Raw genomic sequence first — 22,839 nt, forward strand, 5'->3', positions numbered from 1 at the left:
ATTATTTTAAGTTATATTATACTATATAAGGCCCATATTAAATAATATAGGAACATAACATGTTTAATTATTACTTTTTTAATAAATCTTTAATTTCATAGTTATAGTTATTTTCTAAAGGTAACTTATTCTACAAAGAATAAATGTAATTTATTATTATTTATTAAGAAATACAATAAAAGATTTATTCTTTGATATGAAATAGAAAATAAAACTCACTAAGAAAAAGATATATATATATATATATATATATAACATGTTGAAAGAATTATTTTTTCCTCAAAAAAGCTACTAGAAAATTAATTATATACTCATAGACTTTAGTAAAAGTAAAAAAAAAAAAAAAAAAAAAAAAAAAAAAAAAAGAGAAAAAAAAAAATCAAAATTATAAACAATGCTCTAAAATAATTATTAATATATTAATTATCATAATAACTATTTATCTATAATATGCAATGAAACAGCCTTTTTTTTTTCAAAACTTTGTTCATTTAAAAATTAAATATCAACTTTGAATCAATAATATCATAGTTTATATATATAATAGCAAAAGCATTATTTTATAAATTTAATAAATAAAATCCAATATAAGTATATTTTAATTACCAAATCAAACATCTAAACCAACCTAAACTCACTAAGAAATATTAAATCAAGCTGAAAACCATTTAATCCAATGGATTTAACCTAATCAAACCTAAGTTGAAACAATTAAAATAGAATGAAAAATAATCACTTTCTGTGAAAAACAAAAAGAAGAAAAAGTTGAATAGTCTACATATCAATTTGATTAACCACATAAGATGGTTTTGATAACCATATTCGGAAGCTTGGCATGCTATTATGCAAGCCAACCAATACAACAGAAGTAAAAAATTTTACAATAGTAGTTCCTTTCATATTGGAAAAAATATTCAAAAATTTATTCTTAGAACGTATTGATTTAACCCCATAAGCGGGACCACCACCCCATAGCATGTTGCCGCTAGAAGCAATCGTCCATTTCGATATATAAAAAATGATCAGTTTGAGAATGCTGTAAGAAAAGAAATGTCACAATATTTTTTTTATACATGTCGAAGTGATGGAAAAGAAAGAATATCTTTTACGTATCTACCCAGTTTGTCAACTTTTCATTTCACACAGCTAGTCGTTGCAATCTCTGAACAACATATATAGTATATGGTAAAAACTATCACTAAAATCCACAATATAACATTTTCTCCATTTCTCTATAGTTATGCTTAGCTCGTAGGATTTTGATAACTCTTGCATTAACTGTGTTTCTAATTTTATTTTTCCAAATTTAAAAAAAGTTTTAGCAGCAAAACCTGTATTAATTATAGTTTTTTCTCAGGGATTATTTTAGGGGTTTAAAGTTATAACGTAGCTACTATATATAGTTGTTTAGTAAATGGTTTGTATTATTGAATATAAACTTCCTTGAATGAATTGAAATTTTTTCTCTGGGTTATTCTCTACATATATTACTTAGTTACTGAAATATGTTTAAGTGGAATTAGTTTATTAATTTCTGTAGTTCTGCAAGCAAAAGCATGACACAGTTAAAAGAAATCAAGTAATTACTACTTCAAATGAAGAAATGCAATACAAGATGTCCTATAAAAAGAAAATTTTGATAAAATATCTCACCGTTTTATGTATATATACCTGGATTTCTCTTCTTCTTTCAACCTATCCATTTGCTAGTGTTCTTTACCTTGCTCTTATTCTCTTATTTCTTTTTTCAAATTTAACTCAAGTTTAGCTGTGTGCTAGTAAAATTTATACTCTTATAATGTAACTTTTCAACATTTGGATATGAAAAACTTTGTTAGTGAAGGAATACATGATATCTAAACTCTCCCTTACAGCCTTTCTTTCAAATATTCTCCTAAATTTCATGCAACAGAAACATCAGATCTCTCTCATCCAAAGCAAAACCCACACTATTATAGCTAACAATAGCCTTAACTCTTTTTTCTTCCTCCTTAATGTACAAATCCTTTTCAACTTTTGTTTCTTTGTTCGGATTTCAAATAAAAATTATTTTTGAAAAGTTTGGGGGTTTGGTTTGATTTTGTTTGATGGGATCAACCTAATTAGATATGTGTTATTGATAAGATTTTATTTTTAGAAGTTTAAATGAAGAGCTTGACAAGTTCATTGATTTTTATATATGTAGATAAAGAAGGAGAGTTATTGTACAAGTATGCTTTTGTTTGATAAACAAGTTCATAATCCATTTCAGGTTCTTCTTGCAATCAATATTTCTTTTTAAGTAATATATAGTTTTTTTAGTAAATGATTTCTATTATTGAACAGAGAACTTGCTCGATTGAACTGAAATGTTGTTCTCTAGGTTATTCTCTACATATATTACTTAGTTAGTGAAATATATTTAAGTGGAATCAGTTTATTAATTTTTGTAGTTCTGCAAACAAAAGCTTGACACAGTTAAAAGAAACCAAGTAATATGGGTTGGGTTGGGAATTAAAATGAGATATGTGACATGCTATGTCACGCCCGAATCTAACCACCAGAGGAATTGTCTGCTTTGAATCAAGCTAATTTCATCCCATACTAGATTGGCAAGACTCGCAGGATTTTGTCTCGCAGATGACATGGGAAACTTCCTAGGAGGTCATCCATGCTAGGATTTCCTTGAGCGAGCAAGCTTAATCCTAGAGTTATTCTAACTCTCCAGGCGATTCCACCAAAAGGCGCCTTTGCGCCTTTGATGATTAATTCCCCTTTTCGATATATGATCCGGTTCATTTTTGTGTCCTGCATTTCACTACCCTAGGTAGCCTGCCATGGTAGAAGCTAGCTAAGAATTTTGTTGTACTCGCCCACTTAGGATCACTTTGCATGGTCAGGATGTCATAAGCCCGCCAGCTTCCGTGAACCATACATCTACTAGAGAGGGTCCGGCTCTGATACCAATCATCACACCCGACTCCACCCACTAGAGGAACTGTCTACTACAATCAACATGCAACGCATGTTGGAGAAAACTAATATTATATAAGAATAGATTAATGAGCATAAACAACGAGTAAATAATGAATAGATGACATGACATGATGACAAGTGATGTATTATTTAAATGTTAACCATTCCATTATATCTTTGAAGGAAGAATTGATTAAATTTAAGCTTTTATTTTAATTTTAAGTTACAATAGTAGAAAGCTTCAATTAATATAAAAATTATTTCTAAGCTTAATAATGATATTGCCTTTGTCAATTTCCAATATAGGTTTCTGGACCACCAAACCAAATCACATGTTTGTAATCCGCTCTAACATATACACACTATGTGTGTGTAGTGTGTATTTATTTTCCTCTGCTGCTCTACATGGAACATTGGAAGGGACTGAAAGAATTATACAAAAATAATGGCAATATTAAAAGTAATTAAATGCTTAAATAAGTTAAGTTAACGACAAAATTGGTATGAACTATTCCATTTCCATTGAAATAGAACATGATCTAGAAGTGCAAGTTTTGCTAAAATTGAGAAAGAGCTTATGCGAACCAACATTTATAATTGGTATCTATGTTTTATTTATAGGAAGTCTAGACTAAGTCAACACCATTTTTCCGAATCCCAATCACAAGCGATTATTACTTTCTCTCTTTCTAAACACCCTCTATATACATCATGGATTCTTGCACTCTTGCTTTCCATAAATATTGATTTGTTTCCTAGGTTATAGAAGTCCAATAATTTATCAATTTTGCAGAAAACAAAGAACCCTATTAAAATCACCCTTTTGTTTCTATATTATTACTAATTGGACATGGTGAGAAACTCTTATCATCTCCACCAAGAAACCTCCCACTGTTTGAGTTTTCATTTTCTACACATTACCACTTACTATCTCTTCTTTTCTTCAAAACCAAGTCTTTGATTTTTCTAGGTCCTCTTTTTTTTTCTTCATTTCGATTTCCAAGTATGTATTTCCTTCTATACACACACACACACACATACATATATGTGTATACACTTACATAGGTATACATATATATTACCTATATATACATATATGTATATGTATACACATGTATACATATATTATGTATACATGTATATACATGTATACATATAGGTATACATATATGTATATGTATACACATGTATACATATATTATGGTACATATGCTCACATTTAGAAAGAGTTTCTACATCTTGCCCTTCCTCTAATGTGTCCAGGAAAATAGAATAATCTATCTAGTTTTCCACTCCGTGAAAGGGATGGATATGATATCTTTCAAAAACTTACATAGGTAGAAGCTCCATATTAGGTTGGTTAGGTGGGCTGCTGTTAGGTTGGATAGGGGGTATTATCTTGGTTAGTTAAACTAAGGGTGAGCAAAATCACCGATCGAACCGAACTGAAAATTGAATAGACTCATTTAAGTTCGGTTCAGTCTGATGCCCAAGAGAGGTTCAATTGGTTAGGTTGTTAGGTTTAAATCGAATTTGTTGCTCGGTTCAATTCGGTTACATAAATATTCGACAGTTGGGCTTAGAACCAAACCGAACTAGTAAAAATCGATAAAAAAAATATCGAACCAACTGGTTCAGTTTGATTCATATACAAACTCCATTCCGGTTCGATTTATTATAAAAAAAACTTCGATTTATATTTTATGGCTTCGGTTCGGTTTGGTTTGAACCTAACCGACCATTTGCTCAGCCCTAAGTTAAACAATGTCTAATAAAAAAATATAATACAAATAAAGTTATCGCTATAAAATGGCTTATAAATAAATTCAAGCTTTATTTGTATTGTATTCTGATTTCCAAGTATTGTATTTCTTTATGACACTTGAAATGAAAAGTAAAAAGAGGCCCATTTTAGACAGGTTATGATATGTACAAAATTTATTTGTTACTATGGATCAACTATTGTCTTGAACAAAGCCTATCTAAAATGGGCTTTTTTAAAATAAGTCCATTTTGTCTATTGCTAGATATCTGTTGTTCGGTATTTTCTTATGGTGACATTTTTTCATGAGGTATGCAGAATCATATTCATAATAGTGTGAGATAATTTTTCTTAATTATTATTTATAGTCCAAGTTATAAATTAAACTTTCAGAGTCTATTAAAATGTAACTTAATAGATCAATCTAAAAGTTAAGATTACTACTAAATTATTATAAAATTCAAGTGTCTCTTTACGCATTTGCATTACAATAATATTTTATGCTTGTTTATTTTATCTTAAAAAAGAATAATTGGAAGGTAGAAAATTTCTAATATTAAAAGTTCAAGCACAAACTGGAGAAGTTTTTTTTTCTTAATTTTGTTTGATCATTCGAATAAATATTTTATTGGAAGCTGATCGTCTTGTCATAACTTGGCCGTGTGTAATCTCGTTTAATACTCTCATTCATTTGGTTTTTGTTCCAAATGCATTCCAGTATAAACTTTTCCTCACATAACATAGAATAAGCTAAAATTCATATAGGTTATGTGGCTTTTATTTAAGTTGATTTTCATGTGGTTAAATAGGATGAAGTTAAAACATTTGGTGATCATATGGAGTTCATTGGTTTTAATTAGAGCACAAGCTAAAGAAGTTGTTAATGCATTAGAATTAGAAGAATGTAGGAATACAATTATTTGGATTGGCATGACCGTAGAACTTTTTATAGTGATAGCTTTAGTTGTATTGTATTTTTTGATTAGCCATTGTTTCATTAACCAAGGTAACAACCCCTTTATCCAACCTAATATAGAACTTGTACCAGTAAATGTATTTGAAAGATATCCTATCCATCCCTTTCACGAAGAAATGAGACCATATAGATTGTTCTACTTGCCTGTACCCATTAGAGGAAGTGCAAGATGTAGAAACACTTCCAGTGTGTGAACATGTGTATCATTCACACTGTATAATAAATCACAGAAGAAGGGGTATAACAGCTACTAGATGTCCATTGTGTTGTGAAGACTATACAAATGTAATGAATTAGCTAACTAAATCCAATAAATAATACTCTTTAATACTTTTTAATTATAAGGTCATCTATTTTTAATAGTGCTTTTTTTTAATGCGAGCAATAGTTATTGAAATATGTGAAATTAACGTGCAAACAATTTCCATTATAATTTTGAAACAAGAATTTATTAAATTTATTCTATTTATTTATTTGACAATGTTACAATTATTATTGGCAATCAATTCCCAATATAGCCTCTTGGACCACCAAACCACATCACATGTTTGAAATTCGATCTAACGTATCCCGAGTCATAAGCTCGATAAATTCTAATCGGAGTATCCATATATGTCTCAACTTTTGGAGTGTTCTCAGTTTGATGACCTTCATTAACAATTACCAATTGTGCATAAAATGAATCATATAGTGTGCTCATATGACCACTTGGAATATTACTTGAGCCCATCTGAGGACTTGGAGTATTTGGAGGACCATATAGTGTGCTCATGTTTTAAAATTGTGAACTTGTGAACCTTTGCAAAATCCCCCCTCCCTTTTTATTTCTCATTCTCCCCTTCTTTTCCATGAAAAATATTCAAAACTCTAGTTTCTTAGAATAATGAAGTTTCGAGCTTGAAATTTGACTTAAATTATAAAATTACCCTGAATTTTACGACTTGTTGTAAAATCACTCTAGTTTGACCTTTGTAACCCGGGCACTTCAGTTTTAAAATTTAGATGTATTGACACCCTAAATTCAAAAGTAAGATAGTTTTTGAATAAAATAATATGTTAGTGGAGCCCATTTATTATTATTGAGTTAATTTTAACCCAAAGAACTAAAACAAACCATTTTATTCACCAGACATTCCTCTTCTGAAATCTATTTTGTTAAAGTTTGACAAGTGCTCCCAAAATAACCACTCAAAATAAGCAATAAAATATGAATGATAGATGCGGAGTAAAATAAAGTCATATATGACTAAAAGCATGACAAAATCGTCCAAGAGCATGGCAAATTTGAGAGAAATTATAAAATAAAATACATCATTTTAAAAGAAAATTGAAATCTGGGATAATCTTTATATGGAACTTTTTCAAAAATTCTCAAGTGCAGTCCCCACAACAAACCAACACTTGTTTCTTTATTCGGTGAAGTCCAAATCTCATTGTTGCGTCAAGCCATAAGACATCACCAGAAATCAGGTTCGAACCATCCTATAGAGGGTCAAGAACTGATCATCGAGCTTTAGAAAATTCCTTAGAAGAACCGAAAATTAAAAGGATGGTTTAAGATTATTAATTATTCTTTAATCCTTCTTTCCTTTTGATCTCTTTGATAGAGTGATGGAGACACAACGGAAAAGCCTTCCATAAGCTATATATACATGGTCAGCAATGCTAAGAACTCTCAGTTTTTGTTGAATCAAATATGTTTGGAAAATGAGATTTTGCAAAGGGATGCTACAATGGGATCCATGGGGAGAGAAGGTATTTTGAGATCCACAAAGTGTTAGGGTTTCTTTAACATGAGTTTTAGTTACTTGGATTAAGTTAACCCAATGATACCTAGAAAGTCCCACTAATATATTATTTTTATTAAAAAACCCTAGCTCAATTTTGAATTTAGGTTGTCAATATATTTAATGATGGAGCTAGGGTGTCTAGGGGTGGCTCCCGCCAGCCTAACAAAAACTTTTTTTTAAGAATTTATCCATAAAATAATAAATTTTTTATTTTACCCCCTAAAATAGTAAATTTTTTCAATGTTGCCGCCTTTAACTCCTGAAATTTTTTTAACCCCCTAACTCACTGAATATATCTAAATTTCAAAATTAAAGTGCTAAGATTATAAAGGTCAAACCAGAGTATTTTGTGATACGTTGTAAAGTTCAGAGTGATTTTATAATTTAAGCTTAAAACTTTAGTGATTGTTAGATAATAAAAATCGAGCGTGATATGTTGCCCTTAAGGAATTTTGTAATTTAAGCTTCGACCTTACATTGTTGATTTACACAATTCATTTGGTATACAATTCATAATTGATTAACAAAACATTTACTAGCAATTTTCATACGCAACTAAAGGAAATGGGTGTTTTTTTTTATATAATATTTGCTTTTTCCTTTTTCTACAAATTTTATTATTAAAGAGTTGTATTGATATTATAACTCTATTTGAAAATTGATTTAAGAGAGTTTTTTTTTTTTTTTTTGTAAATATCTTTATATTTAAATGTTTTTAAATTGAATCTTTTTATCCCTTCATAATTATTTATCTTTTTATATGTTAATTTGAAGGGAGATTTTCAAAGTTGAAGGATTCAAGTTTTTCAACTTTCCTTTAGTTTTTCTTAATAAAAAGGCATGTCTAATGGCCAATGTATACAGCTTATAGATGTCAAGATCTTTGAAGTTGTTGATAAAAAAGGTGTTGATGTTGTACAACCATTGGTAAATAGATTGAAAATACGATTGTATATACATTAAAGTACATGTGTTGATATCATTTTGACTCCATATAAAAAAAAGTATATTGACGTCGTTGATCCAATTGTTGGTTAGATTTAATTTGACTCTTCAATCTCTTATGTGTTTGCAGACATTTGGGCTAAAAAGGATGTTCGTTTCCATTTTTTAACTTGGCTTTTTCGTCAGTTTAACTGTGCTTCAATGACCTTCCCTTTGGCTTTACATGGTTTTGCACATTTGACAACTACTGTTAAGTTTTGCCGGTTTCTTTTGCTGGTTTCATGAACATTTCTAACCTCAATAAAGGTTTGGGTGTGCTGACAATTTCATTTAAACTTGAACTTGGATTTTTTAGTTTGTGTTTTCCTGGGTCTTTAGTTTATGGTGCTAATGTTGTATTATTGTTTGGTTTTATAGATGTGACCAGTTTTTTTTTTTTTTTTTTTTTTTTTTTTTTTTTTTTTTTTTTTTTTTTAGCTTAATTTAATTAGGCTGGGTGTACACATTTCTTTAATTTTTTTATATATCTTTCGGTTACAAGAATCCTGTAAGTATATATATGCTAATGAAAAAAAATGCATTGTTGTGTTTTTTTATTTTTAATTTCTATTTTTTTTGAAATAAAGTGAATTGAAAAAAAGTAAGGTTCAGTTTCATGCTGATTATTTTTATTTTAAACAATTTATAAATTTTATTGTAATTTTCAACTTCAAGCTAGGAATAATTTTACGTCTAAAACTACTACTGGGATTAAGCTTCAACTTAATCTTCTAATATTTACTTCAAATGAATAAATTCCTATGTGGTTGAAATAAAAAAATATTTCAATTTTTTTTATTATTAATATTTTTTTATTATTTCAGTTTTCTATTGCAAAATCGTAAATAATTTTATTGAAATTGAAAAAGTAAGTAATAGAAATAAAGTATATCTATACTGTATATAAATATGTAAATAGTAGGAAAATAATGAGATTTCTGATACACCCTTAATGAAATTTAAGTCTTTTAAACTAACTTTAATAATGATCAATTAAAAAATTATATTCTATTAGTTGATTGAATATAATTTATTAAATTTTTTTTAAATTATATATATATATATATATATAATTAATTAAGAATTTTAAAAATTTTAGTTTTATCTTTTTTAAATTTATTTTTTAATAAATATATATGATAACGAGACATTTGAAAATTTTATATTTTATTTTTTAAATATTTGTTTATATTTTTATTATAATTTAAAATATTTTATTTAGGAGACAGATAAAAAAGAAAAAAAAGTATACTTTCTATAATATATATATATATATATATATATATATATATATATATATATATATATATATATATGTTTGTTTAGTTTGATATTGGAAGAACCGGAATTTTATTTTCAAAGAAATTTTCATTTAAAAATTTAAATGTTAATTTTAAATAGTATTAAAAGACATTATTATATTTAAAATAAATTAGTTAGTGTCTTATGAATTTATTTAACAAAATTTAGTGTAAATATTGTTTTATATTGTTAATCAAACTTCAAAACTAAATTAAACCCATTAAAAAGCTATAAACCAATTGAAAAATCAAACAGAACCCATGATTTGAGCCAAATCAAATTTAAATCAAACCCAAATCAGCCTAGAACTAATTAGAAGATCCTAGAAAACCAGAAATTTCTATTTGGTCCTATGTTTTTTCTCTCTTCTTACCCGGCTTCAGCGACATCAACTCCCCCTCTCTCCCTGTCGATTTCTAGTCGCCTGAGCTCAAAGTCCAACCAGTCAAACCTCCTTCTCGCCACCGGTCTTAATCTGCTGCTCCCTCCTCTCCACTTCTGGTCTACATAGCGCAACAACGAGGGAGATATTGAGCTGCAATTTTTGATTGAGACAGCCACCTCCCTCCCATTCTCCTGGTTTTTCCGGCGAAACCAGTCAAGAGCCGGCCGAACCACCTCTCATCCCGTCGCCAAAACCTCACCGTCCACTGTTCCTCTCTTTTCCGACCAAGCCAGCAACGACAGAAACAGGTTTTGGACAAAGAAGCCACTGCCGATCGATCCACCCGAAAATTTATGATTTCTGGTGTGTTTTTGCAACAAGGTGAGGGAATTTCTAGCCTGTCTCTTGATGATACCTAAACTAATTGTCAGATTTTAATTGTAGGATTCACTATGAATCAATTTTTGTGAAGAAATTAAATCCCTAATTACTGTTCATGAGAATTAGATTGGAGATTTTTTGATAAAAATTATCAATGGAAGCTATAAATTGAATTCCTATATATAAATAGCTAGATTTGAGTTTATTATAAATTTTTGTAAGGAAATGATGATTCGTTGGTACGACAGTAGATATTTTTAGCCGTTGGTTTTCTTGGTATACTATGAAGAAGGAAACTTTGATTTTACCATTTCAATTGAACTATAAATTGAAATTTCTTATACAAATGAATAAATTATTTACTTTAATGCAGATTTTGGCCAAAGAATTGATAAACCTGAAATGGCAGCCAAGGACGTCGAATTTTTTCAAAACTGATTTGGAAAGAATAAAATTTATTTTATTTAATAAAAATATATATTTTTTAAATCCGTTTAATTTTCGGAAAAAGATTTTCTTACTTTGGTAAGAATTTTGTTTTACATTCGCCGCTCTAAAAATTTTTCGAAGTAGCCCATTTTTTAGAATCAACTTATCTGGGTTTTAAACTAGAGACATGATTCGAGAGTTAGGTACGAAATGGAAAGGTATTAGACATTTATTTCGCCCGGCTAAGCTGGCTTGTCCATTAATTCATAATAATTTAACAATGCAATTAATTAAAAATTGAGATGTAAAATCTTTTATGTATTTTTGGAAAACATGTCAAACATACATATAATTTCATCCATACAATATAAAATAAATTAATCAAAGAAGGGGAAGCGAGGAGAATAGAGTTACAAACTATCCTAATAATTACAATCTATTCTTAAACCCTCAAAATTTTTCAAATCCAAATAATTATTACATTAAAGCAATATTATAAATCTAATTAGAACCTTTTACATTCGAAAATAAAAAGCTTAAATCAAAAATAAATTCAAACCACAAGCAACAAATATAAGGAATAACAAGTATCCATAGAAGTATACTTTAATTATAAGATCACAATATAATCAATCATCCAACAAGCATGAATATGATGAATGTAAATGATGCAAGATTAATAAATAAAGGGTTAGCACAATAATAATAAACATTAAACTAAATAACAAGAATTTAAGGGACAGAAATAATAAAGAACAGAAATAATAAAATGCTAATAAAGTAAAAGACAATAATTAAATGACAAATTTAAAATACTTGTCATATTTATGGTTTTAAGGAGTAATAAATCTTTTTTTCATGTTTACCCTTTGTATATGATCAATAATTATTACTTTAATTTAATGATTTTTTTTAGAGAATTAATATTAAATTAAGGATAATATAATCAATTTACTCAATAATTTATTGTAATTTAGTCAAATTTAATGTTTTTCTTAAGAGATATGAAATTTCAAATGTGAAAAGTATTATGGATCATAGGTAGTACTTGCTTAGTCACTCGCTAATTACTTGCTTGCTTTTTTTTTTTTTTTAAAGTATTGGAAAAAGAGATTTGAACTTAGGTCTATTATCAATCATAATTCACTTACCACTAGGCATGCCTTTTGGAGGACGCTATTTTTCCACAAAAAGGAAAATAGAATGGGCTAGGTTAATTTTATTTAATAAATTAGTTTTCATTATTAGACCCATTCATTGATCCTCGAAAAAAGGTTCTCTTACTTTAGTAAGAGTTTTATTTTGGAGTCACCACCCTCTTTAGGAAAAATTTTTGAATTAATTGATTCTTAGGAATTGATTAACTCAGTTTTTAAACTAGAAACTAGGTAAGGGAGTTAGGTACGATATTGGGAAGGTGTTAGGTACTCAAATCGTCCGGTTAAACCGGCCTTCTTGTTGTCCTTCAATTCACTATGATTAATAATAGAATTGACTTAAATTGAGATGCAAAAATGGTTTTAATGCAATTTTTAAAGAAATATCAAACATGCAAATAATCTCATATATTGATATAAAAATAAATGATCCATAAGAAGGGGGGAGGAGAAAAGATTACAAACCATAACCTAAAAGACAATCTACCCTTCCCTCATTTTGGGTCCTTTACAATTAGCTAACATAATATACCAAAAGCAATAAAGAACAGCAACTCCAGCCTCTGGTTCTACAAGTGATGTTAAAGAGTCTTTCTCCACTTGAAACTATTCGTGATTCCACTGCAAGAGTAACAACCAGCCCTTATGTATGACAAACTGTCATCCACTCTAATGGTAACCTTCAGCCATTATCCCCTTCTGAAGAAGTCCTCAACTGGCAGACTTCTAATGTTGTTGTCCAAAATCAATATCTTAAGAATATTGATGGTAAATTTAATCAAGCTTTGAAGAAAAGTGATCACTTGACTTTTATTGTGTCTTCCTTCCGTCAAGAAGCTCAGCAGATGCATTCTGATCTTGTACAGAAGATCTCTCAGCTTGATAAGGAGCTCAACTTTCTCCTTTCTGAAAATAGTTGCTGTGCTTAAGTAGTTTTCCCTTTTGCTATGATCCCTTGTCTCCGATCTATTCCCCCTACCTGTTATGCTGGTTCAATGTTCTAAAGACCTTGAACGGCCGTTTGTCGCCATGGATGGGTTGTGTGGCTGTACGGTTGTGAACGTCTGAACAGCATCACAGGCAGGGTGGATAGCTCTCGGTTCCCTGGTATCAGAGCTTGAGGCTGAAAACCACTTAGCTACAGTACCTATTGGAAGAAGGAGAGCCCTCTCGCATCATGGAAACTGTTAGAAATAATCCGATCATACAAACCTCTTAGCTTTAGCTCCCTCCTACATGTAAATAGTATCTTACAGATAAAATAGACAATCTAGTTGAAATCTCCCATATCCCTGAATCTGCTCAAATCCAAAATTCCCTTGTACCTATATTCAACCCTTATGCTGTCTTTAAACGTAGTCTGTCTCTATCTCGTCAACTTCGTCAAATTATTAGCCGTCCCTCTGTCAATATTAAGGAGTATGTTCAATCCTCATCCCTGTCTCAGTGTGTTTTGTCCTCTACCCCTGCAGAACAATATGTCACTCTGGAGATCCCTGAACAGTTTATTGCCCAATGGAAAAAGCAAAAGTATACTCATCTCTACTTTGGAGCAATCCGTTTAGTCCTTTCTTACCATGGTCGCCAAGGCTTACCTATTACTGCCCATCTGTCCCTTCTAGATACTCGCTATCTGCAGTATGAGCACGCTGTAATTGGTACTGTTGCTACTAGCCTCAACGCTGGTAGCGTAGTCCTCACTTTCTTCCCCAATTTCAACATGTCTTTTGAAGATCCACATTTGAGTACAGCCTTGAAAGTTCAAGTTCAAATCACAGGTGCTGAACAAGTTCCTGAAACTATTTTAGCCACTTTACACCACCAAATTGTCTACAGACTCCAAGACCATGCCATTAATCTGTAGACACTTGGCATCTCATATAGTGATGCTTTGTACATCTTTGCTGATGGAGGTCCCACTCCTACTATTGTTCAAACTCTTAGGCAACTGCCTAGAGAAGAGCTTGAGAAGCTCATTCCCTTTGCCTGGATCTCAAATTATGAAAAGCTGCACCAACTTCCTCAACCTGTTCAATAACAGGATCCCATCTTTATTCGCCACCTGGATAAATCCGTCAGGATTTCATTTCTCCCATCCAGTTCAGAACCTTGGTATTCCATCTCCATGATTCAACCAATTAAGAGCAAACCTCTTAAACATGCTCCCATCCATAGTTTTGCCCATACTGGTAAAGAAATCTATGCTGCCAAGAATGATGGTCACTTCCTTTGGGATGCTGATCTCCACATGTGTGACCCTGACTGTTCCTGTAAATATGAAGATGATGGTTGGCTTGAAGATGCCACAGTTACCATCACCAAGATAGATTCTCAACCTCTTCGTCGGAAGACTCAATCCTGTTGCCCTTCTACTCGGAAGCGTCCTTTTGATGATGATGATGATGCTCCTCCTTCATAGGTTTGAATTCCTAAGAATAAAAATAAACCCATGACTGAAGATGAATATCTCAAACGTTGTTTTGAGATTCTTGCTGAAGGACTCCTCCAATGTCCTCCACCTCCTACTATTTGCTCCTGCTCTTTAGAAGCATATCAGACTCCTTCTACTCCTACAGCTCCCTTGGCTTATTGCATGATGCATCCAAAAGACTTTCCTCCACTTGAAACTATCCGTGATTCCACTGCAAGAGTAACAACCAGCCTTTATCTACGATAAACTGTCATTCACTCTAATGGCAACCTTCAGCCATTATCCCCTTCTGAAGAAGTCCTCAACTGGCAAACTTCTAATGCTGTTGTCCAAAATCAATATCTTAAGAATATTTATGGCAAACTTAATCAAGCTTTGAAGAAAAATGATCACTTGACTTTTACTGTGTCTCCCTTCCGTCATGAAGCTCAGTAGATGCATTCTGATCTTGTACAGAAGATCTCCAAGCTTGATAAAGAACTCAACTTTCTCATAGAGACCAATCCTTCTTCTCCTCTTTTTTATGAGAAAGAAAAAGAAATTCGCCAGCTCCATCGCCAAGTTGAACAAATTGAAAAAGATAAAATCTTACAGTCTCCTACCTCTCCACCTTCTCTTCCTTTTCCTCTATACACTTCCTTCGCCTCTTTTTACTACCTTTGCAGCTCCAACAAAAATGTTCCCATCAATCTCTGATTTAATACCTAGAGAGCCTCCCAAACCTCGCAGGCAACCGTCCTCTTCCTCTTTACCTTCTACTTCTTCCTCTCAAACTAGTTATGTTCCCCCAACAGAATCCAAAGATAAAGGTCCTGCCTTTCGATAGTTTATGGCAACCCCAGCCTTTGGTTCTACGAGTGATGTTGAAGAGTCTTTCTCCACTACATCCTCCTCTTCTTCCGTTTCCCTCACTCTTCCACAGGTTCTTATGAATGAACCACCACCAACTGAACCAAAAGTCAAACATCCTGATGATCCATTTGATGATGCTTCAACAACTCTTCCTTCTGATTTGCCGACTCCTTCTCGCCCTACATTAGGCCCTTGGTTTACTTTTGATGCTATTCCTCCCAGTAAATGGCGCAACCGCATTCTTGAGTTCAATGCCTGGCTTGATACTCAAATGACTATCCCACATGCAAGTCTGAAAAAGGTTCTTGTTGAGTTCTCTTCCCGCTTTACTGGGTCCCTCAAAGAATGGTTCTTTAGTGCTCTTTCCGAATATGAACAAAAGAAGTTTCTTACTGAAGAAAGTATCAGTGCCGCTCTTGTCACCATTCATACTCAATTTCTCGAAAATTATCAGTTAATCTTCCAACAACGGAAACAAGAGTTCGTTAAACGGAAGTGTTGCTCGCTTAAGTTCTGTGATCTAGAAAGACATTATCAATGAATGAATCACCTTTATCATGAGATTGGTGGCTTTAAAAATGATAATTTAAAGCTCACATTTATTGCCTCTCTCCCCTAACTCATTCAACCTGAAATACAACGTATGTGTCAAGGACGAGATCTCAGTCACATCAAACTTGGTGAAATTTGGCAATTTACTTTGACAGCTGTTGACCGTATGTGAAAAACAACACCTGTTCAAGAAAATTGCAAAAGGCGATACGTTGTTAAAGTCTGCTTGTTCTCATCCTTTCCAGACCAAGTGTAAAGATACTTCTTGTTAATGTCATCCTCACCGCTCAAAGCACTCCAAGCATTCTAAACACTCCAAGAAATCCATGTTCTTCCCTCGCAAGAAGCACCACTTCAGAAAAATGCGCTGGTTCAAAAGGAAGCCTAAGTCTCGTTGAAAGTCTAACAGATGTTATATCTGTGGCAAAAAGGGACATTATGCTCGCAAGTGTCCTAAAAGGCCCAAACAGACTATTGCTCTTCTTCACCAACTTAAAGTGTCCTATCCAGATTATGATTCCGATCATGATCTAGAATCCCTTTTTTCTGAAGAAGAAACAGCTTCTCCGGCAACTCTCTTTGCTCTGCCTTATTCAGATTCTGACTCCACCTTCGACACTGATTTCGATGATGCTGCTCCCATTCTCACTATTGGCCCTCTGAGCATTGTAAAACAAGAACCACCAGACCTTATTTGCCCTGAATCGCCAAACTTTATTTCTTGTCCGTTATCGTCACTCCCTCTAAGTCCTGATGTGTTTGCTGATCTATCTTTTGCAGAAATCTCTTACTATTTTCCTCACATATCTTCACCATATAAAATTCCTACACCTGTATCTTCCCCCTCTCTCTCAGACTCCTCTGCAATCATTTTCCCTTCCTTACCTTCACCTGAAGAAGATCCTCCTTCTTCTCCTGAAGTCAGCTCTGTTCAATTATCCCACCCTGTTCCTTTAATTTCTATGCATGTGCTCCCTGAAAAATATGAGAAACCTGTCACTGTTACTGCACTCTTTGACACGGGTTCTCATTGTACTATGATTAATCCTGATGTTCTTCCTGCTCACTTTTGGAAAAAGAAAATTCTCCATTTCTCGGCTGTTGATGGGAAAAAGTTTCAAACTACGATGGTCACAAGGAAAAGAATTGGTCTTCAATTCTTTCCTGACTGTATCATATGGACACATGTCATTGGTTCGTACCTCTTTGGCCGTGATTTACTTATTGGCTTTGATGTTTATCACTTGGCTCAAAACCTTCAAATCCTTCCCTCTGGCATCAAATATAAAAGAGAATTTAAACCTTACACCAAAAGTCTCAATCAGTTCTCTATTGCTGTTGTTCCCCTAGATTTTGCTCACATTAAAGAATTATTTTCTCCATGTTGGGCAACGTCTCATCTCACCTTCACCCATCCTTCTTCTCCGTACAAAAATCCTGATTTCTTTGTCTCTCTTCCTTTCAAACTCAATGAGGACATCAACCCCACTAAAGCTAGTCACCCTTGTGTGTCTCCCTCTGACTTAGCTCTAGCCAGAGCTGAATGTCAAGAACTTCTCCAACAAAGTCTCATTGAACTAACTCAATCTCCATGGACATGTCAAGCTTTTTATGTGAATAAGCGCACAGATCAAATTCGAGGAAAAAAGAGACTTGTGATTGACTATAAGCCACTGAATCATTTCCTTGCTGATGACAAGTTTCCTATCCATAAGATTTCCTCCCTCTTGGTTCATCTTTAGAATGCTAAGTTCTTTTCTAAGTTTGATCTTAAATTTGGATTCTGGCAATTAGGAATTCACCCTGAAGATAGATACAAAACTGCTTTCTGCATTCCTGATGCTCAGTATCAATGGACTATCATGCCTTTTGGTCTTAAAACGGCTCCTTCCATCTTCCAACTGGCTATGATCAGAATTTTTGAACCTTTGCTGCATAGTTGTATCATCTAAATTGATGATATCCTTTTATTCTCCGAGACTGCAAAGGCTCATGAAGATCTTCTGATTCAGTTTTCATTCTCTGGTTCACTTTTATGGAGTCATGCTTTCTGAAAAGAAGTCTATCATTGGTAAACCAGAAATTGATTTCCTTGGACTTTACATTATAGATGGTGAATACCAACCAGGTCCACATTTGGCCCAAGAATTGGCCCACTTTCCAGACTCTAATCTCACCAAGTCGAAGTCTAACAATTCCTTGGATTTATCAATTACATCCGAGACTTTATTCCACAGGCCGCAACATACACCAAGCCCTTATCCTCTTTACTCAAAAAGAACTCTCCTCCTTGGACCCATGAACATATGAAAGCTGTCCAAACACTCGAAGACCTGGCCCAAAAGACTCCCTCCTTAACTATTCCTTCTGATGATGCCCAACTTATCTTTCAAATTGATGCTAGTGACCTAGCATGGGGTGTAATTCTTATTCAGTGCAAAAATGGAAAAGAATCCCTCTGTAAATTTGCCTCTGGTAAATTTAAAGCTTCTGAACTCCATTATCATTCCAACTTTAAGGAAATCCTTGCTCTGAAATATGGGATTTAGAAATGTGAGTTCTTCTTGGCTTCCCGCCATTTTATTGTTCGCCTTGGCAACTCAGCATTTCTTAAAATCCTTCATTTCAAAGGCAAGCACCTTCTAGATAAACAATTACTCAGATTAAAAGAATGGTTTTCCCGCTATGATTTTGAGGTCCAACACATCAAAGAAAAACCAATCTTATCCCTAATTTCCTGTCAAGAGTCTCGAAACCAGTTTCCCCTGTCTCTTCTATTATCAAAATCACGTACCCTTATGTTGGCATGGCCTACTTTTTACAAGATACACCTCACCCACAAATGCCTCAAGGCCTCTCATCTCAAGAACGTGACATGTGGATTTACAGAAAAATAATTGAACTTTATCCCCAAGTACTTCCACATCCAAATGATTTCTCCTCTCCATTTCCTTGGAGATTGTTCCCCACTATCAATGAATCATTTCCACACACAAACTAGGAATTCTGGTATCTCTGGTGTCTGACCACCCTCTACCATCTTCCTGTAGAAATTCCTCTCCTCCAAACCCTTTGGTTTTTACATAGGGAAGAAAACCATCTTCATCCTGCTTGGCAATTTTTCCAACTGTTTGAAAACATTTCCTCATGGCAGTATAGGCTCAAAGCTTGGATTCATCAAGATAACCTGTTTCCTCATCCTGATTTTTAATAAAGCAAAATAATACATAGCAATCATGTTTCTTCGCTGATAATATGACCCCATTGGCACTGTTATTACTACCGTGACACATTGGAAAAATCTACCCTGTCGCTTTGAAGAATCTTCTCTGGACATCAAACATGCATTGTTAATACATGGAAACGCACTTAATAATTCAACAAACCTGTACATTCCCATGGTTAGCATGCACCGAAGAGATACAGATCCCAGGAGACTATTTTCCTATGCAGATTGTACATCTGGACCCTCACAGCTGGGACCCACAGGACCCCTTGGCTCAGAATTCCAAGATTCACAAACTCCAGAATCTCCAAAGACATCCCAACAGCATAATGAATTACTCCCTAGACGATCGCCACGTTTATACACATTCTTGGAGCCATCCCCATCCTCTAGTAACCCTGATGTTCCTGGTTTTGACCCTGATGCCATTTAGAACTATGATAAAGCTAAACGTCCACGGCGATCCTACTATGACACTGACACTGATGACTCAGATAAAGACTATTCAAAGCATGAACCCATCAACAAAAGTGGTTGGTGCTAAACAACAAAGCTTTCTTCTCTCTAATTGTCTTGTTGTAATTATGGTGATGTGTTTATCTTTTCCCTTTTGTCCTTATGTAATAATGTGTTGTAATAACGTATGTGTTTCTATCGTGGGCCCTCCCACATTATTATGTCTAGGATAAGATTCCTTTGTATTATTAGCTTAGGAGATAAGATCGCCACATGGTCTCCTACCATTGGCTAGTTTGATTACTTCAAATAAGATAAGATAAGGATGCCACATGGATTGTTCCTATTTCTTCCTTGGATTGTTAGGATAAGGCTCTTTGCCTATAAATATGTAAGCTCTCTCCATTGTAAGATCATCGAATACTCTCATTAATAAAATCTCTAGTGTGTTTTCTCTCTATGGCTTTCTAAATCCTCTCTCTTCTCCTTTTTGAAAATAGTTGCTGTGCTTAAGTAGTTTTCCCTTTTGCTATGATCCCCTGTCTCCGATCTGTTCCCCCTACCTGTTATGCTGGTTCAGTGTTCTAAAGACCTTGAACGGCCGTTTGTCGCCATGGATGGCTTGTGTGGCTGTACGGTTGCGAACGTCTAAACAGCATCACAGGCAGGGTGGACAGCTCTCGGTTCCCTGGTATCAGAGCCTGAGGCTGAAAACCACTTAGCTACAATAACTATTGGAAGAAGGAGAATCCTCGTGCATCATGAAAACCGTTACAAATAATCCGATCGTCCAAACCTCTTCGCTTCAGCTCCCTCCTACATGTAAACAGTATCTTACAGATAAAATAGACAATCTAGTTGAAATCTCCCATATCCCTGAATATGCTCAAATCCAAAATTCCCTTCTACCTATCCTTAACCTTTATGCTGTGTTCAAACGTAGTCCATCTTTGTCTCGTCAATTCCATCAAATTATTAGTCGTCCTTCTTTCAATATTAAGGAGTATGTTCAATCCTCATCCCTTTCTCTGTGTGTTTTGTCCTCTACCCTTGCAGAACAATATGTCACTTTGGAGATCCCTTAACAGTTTATTACCAGTGGAAAAGACAAAAGTATACTCATCTCCACTTTAGGGCAATCCGTTTAGTCCTTTCCTACCATGGTCGCCAAGGCTTACCTGTTACTGCCCGTCTATCCCTTCTAGATACTCGCTATCTACAGTATGAGCATGCCCTAAAAAGAGGCGAAGGAAGTGTATAGGGAAAAGGAAGAGAAGGTGGAGAGGCAGGAGATTGTAAGATTTTATCTTTTTCAATTTGTTCAACTTGGCGACGGAGCTGGCGAATTTCTTTTTCTTTCTCATAAAAAAGAGGAGAAGAAGGATTGGTCTCTATGAGAAAGTTGAGTTCTTTATCAAGCTTGGAGATCTTCTGTACAAGATCAGAATGCATCTGCTGAGCTTCTTGACAGAAGGAAGACACAGTAGAAGTCAAGTGATCATTTTTCTTCAAAGCTTGATTAAGTTTGACATCAATATTCTTAAGATATTGATTTTGGACAACAGCATTAGAAGTCTGCCAGTTGAGGACTTCTTTAGAAGGGGATAATGGCTGAAGGTTGCCATTAGAGTGGATGACAGTTTGTCGTACATAAGGGCTGGCTGTTACTCTTGCAGTGGAATCATGGATAGTTTCAAGGGGAGGAAAGTCTTCTGGATGCATCATGCAACAAGCCAGGGGAGCTGTAGGAGTAGAAGGAGTCTGATATGCTTCTAAAGAGCAGAAGCAAATAGTAGGAGGTGGAGGATATTGGAGGAGTCCTTCTTCAGCAAGAATCTCAAAACAACGTTTGAGATATTCATCTTCAGTCATGGGTTTATTTTTATTCTTAGGAATTCCAACCCATGGAGGAGGAGGAGCATCATCATCATCAAAAGGACGATTCTGAGTAGAAGGGCGGCAGGATTGAGTCTTCCGGCGAAGAGGTTGAGAATCTAGCTTGGTGATGGTAACTGTACATCTTCAAGTCAACCATCATCTGCAGATTTACAGGAACAGTCAGGGTCACACATGTGGGGATCAGCATCCCAAAGGAAGTGACTATCATTCTTGGCAGCATAGATTTCTTTACCAGTATGGGCAAAGCTATGGATGGGAGCATGTTTAAGAGGTTTGCTCTTAGCTGGTTGAATCATGGAGATGGAATGCCGGGGTTCTGAACTGGATGGGAGAAATGAAATCCTGACGGATTTATCCAGTTGGCGAACAAAGATGGGATCCTGTTGTTGAATAGGTTGAGGAAGTTGGTGGAGCTTTTCATAATTTATGATCCAGGTAGAGGGAATGAGCTTCTCAAGCTCTTCTCTAGGCAGTTGCCTAGGAGTTTGAACAATAATAGGAGTGGGACCTCCATCAGCAAAGATGTACAAAGCATCACTGTGTGAGATGCCAGGTGTCTGTAGGTTAATGGCATGGTCTTGGAGTCTGTAGACAATTTGGTGGTGTAAAGTGGCTGAAATAGTTTCAGGAACTTGTTCAGCACCTGTGATTTGAACTTGAACTTTCAAGGCTGTACCCAAGTGTGGATCTTCAAGAGACATGTTGAAATTGGGGAGGAAAGTGAGGACTACGCTACCAGCGTTGAGGCTAGTAGCAACAGTACCAATTACAGCATGCTCATACTGTAGATAGCGAGTATCTAGAAGGGACAGACAGGCAATAACAGGTAAGCCTTGGCGACCATGGTAGGAAAGGACTAAACGGATTGCCCCAAAGTGGAGATGAGTATACTTTTGTCCTTTCCACTGGGTAATAAACTGTTCAGGGGTCTCCAAAGTGACATATTGTTCTGCAGGGGTAGAGGACAAAACACACTGATAAAGGGATGAGGATTGAACATACTCCTTAATATTGATAGAAGGACGGCTAATAATTTGACGGAGTTGACGAGACAGAGACGGACTACGTTTGAACACAGCATAATGGTTAAGGATAGGTACAAAGGAATTTTGGATTTGAGTAGATTCAGGGATATGGTAGATTTCAACTAGATTGTCTATTTTATCTGTAAGATACTGTTTATATGTAGGAGGGAGCTGAAGCGAAGAGGTTTGGACGATCAGATTATTTGTAACAGTTTCCATGATGCACGAGGGTTCTCCTTCTTCCAATAGTTACTGTAGGTAAGTGGTTTCCAGCCTC

The 22,839-nt window shown here is 34.1% G+C and overlaps 1 protein-coding gene and 1 pseudogene across 1 annotated transcript; one reads left to right on the forward strand and one right to left on the reverse strand.

The window, feature by feature from the left end:
* The first annotated feature begins 12,591 nt into the window (after positions 1 to 12,591).
* On the forward strand, positions 12,592 to 16,393 carry LOC149495686 (uncharacterized; annotated as a pseudogene).
* A 4,353-nt stretch (positions 16,394 to 20,746) lies between these two features.
* On the reverse strand, positions 20,747 to 22,781 carry LOC149495687 (uncharacterized). The gene is made up of 2 exons (XM_089722471.1): positions 21,671 to 22,781; positions 20,747 to 21,632 (listed from the first exon to the last, which is right to left on the reverse strand). Exons 1-2 carry the CDS (start codon positions 22,779 to 22,781, stop codon positions 20,851 to 20,853), a joined length of 1,893 nt encoding a protein of 630 aa, XP_089578597.1. The 3' UTR covers positions 20,747 to 20,850.
* Between the last annotated feature and the right edge of the window lie 58 nt (positions 22,782 to 22,839).

This window comes from Jatropha curcas, chromosome 6, assembly GCF_041381405.1.
Source record: "Jatropha curcas cultivar XTBG-Jc1 chromosome 6, XTBG_Jcur_1.0, whole genome shotgun sequence".
In the NCBI taxonomy this organism is placed as follows: Eukaryota; Viridiplantae; Streptophyta; class Magnoliopsida; order Malpighiales; family Euphorbiaceae; genus Jatropha; species Jatropha curcas.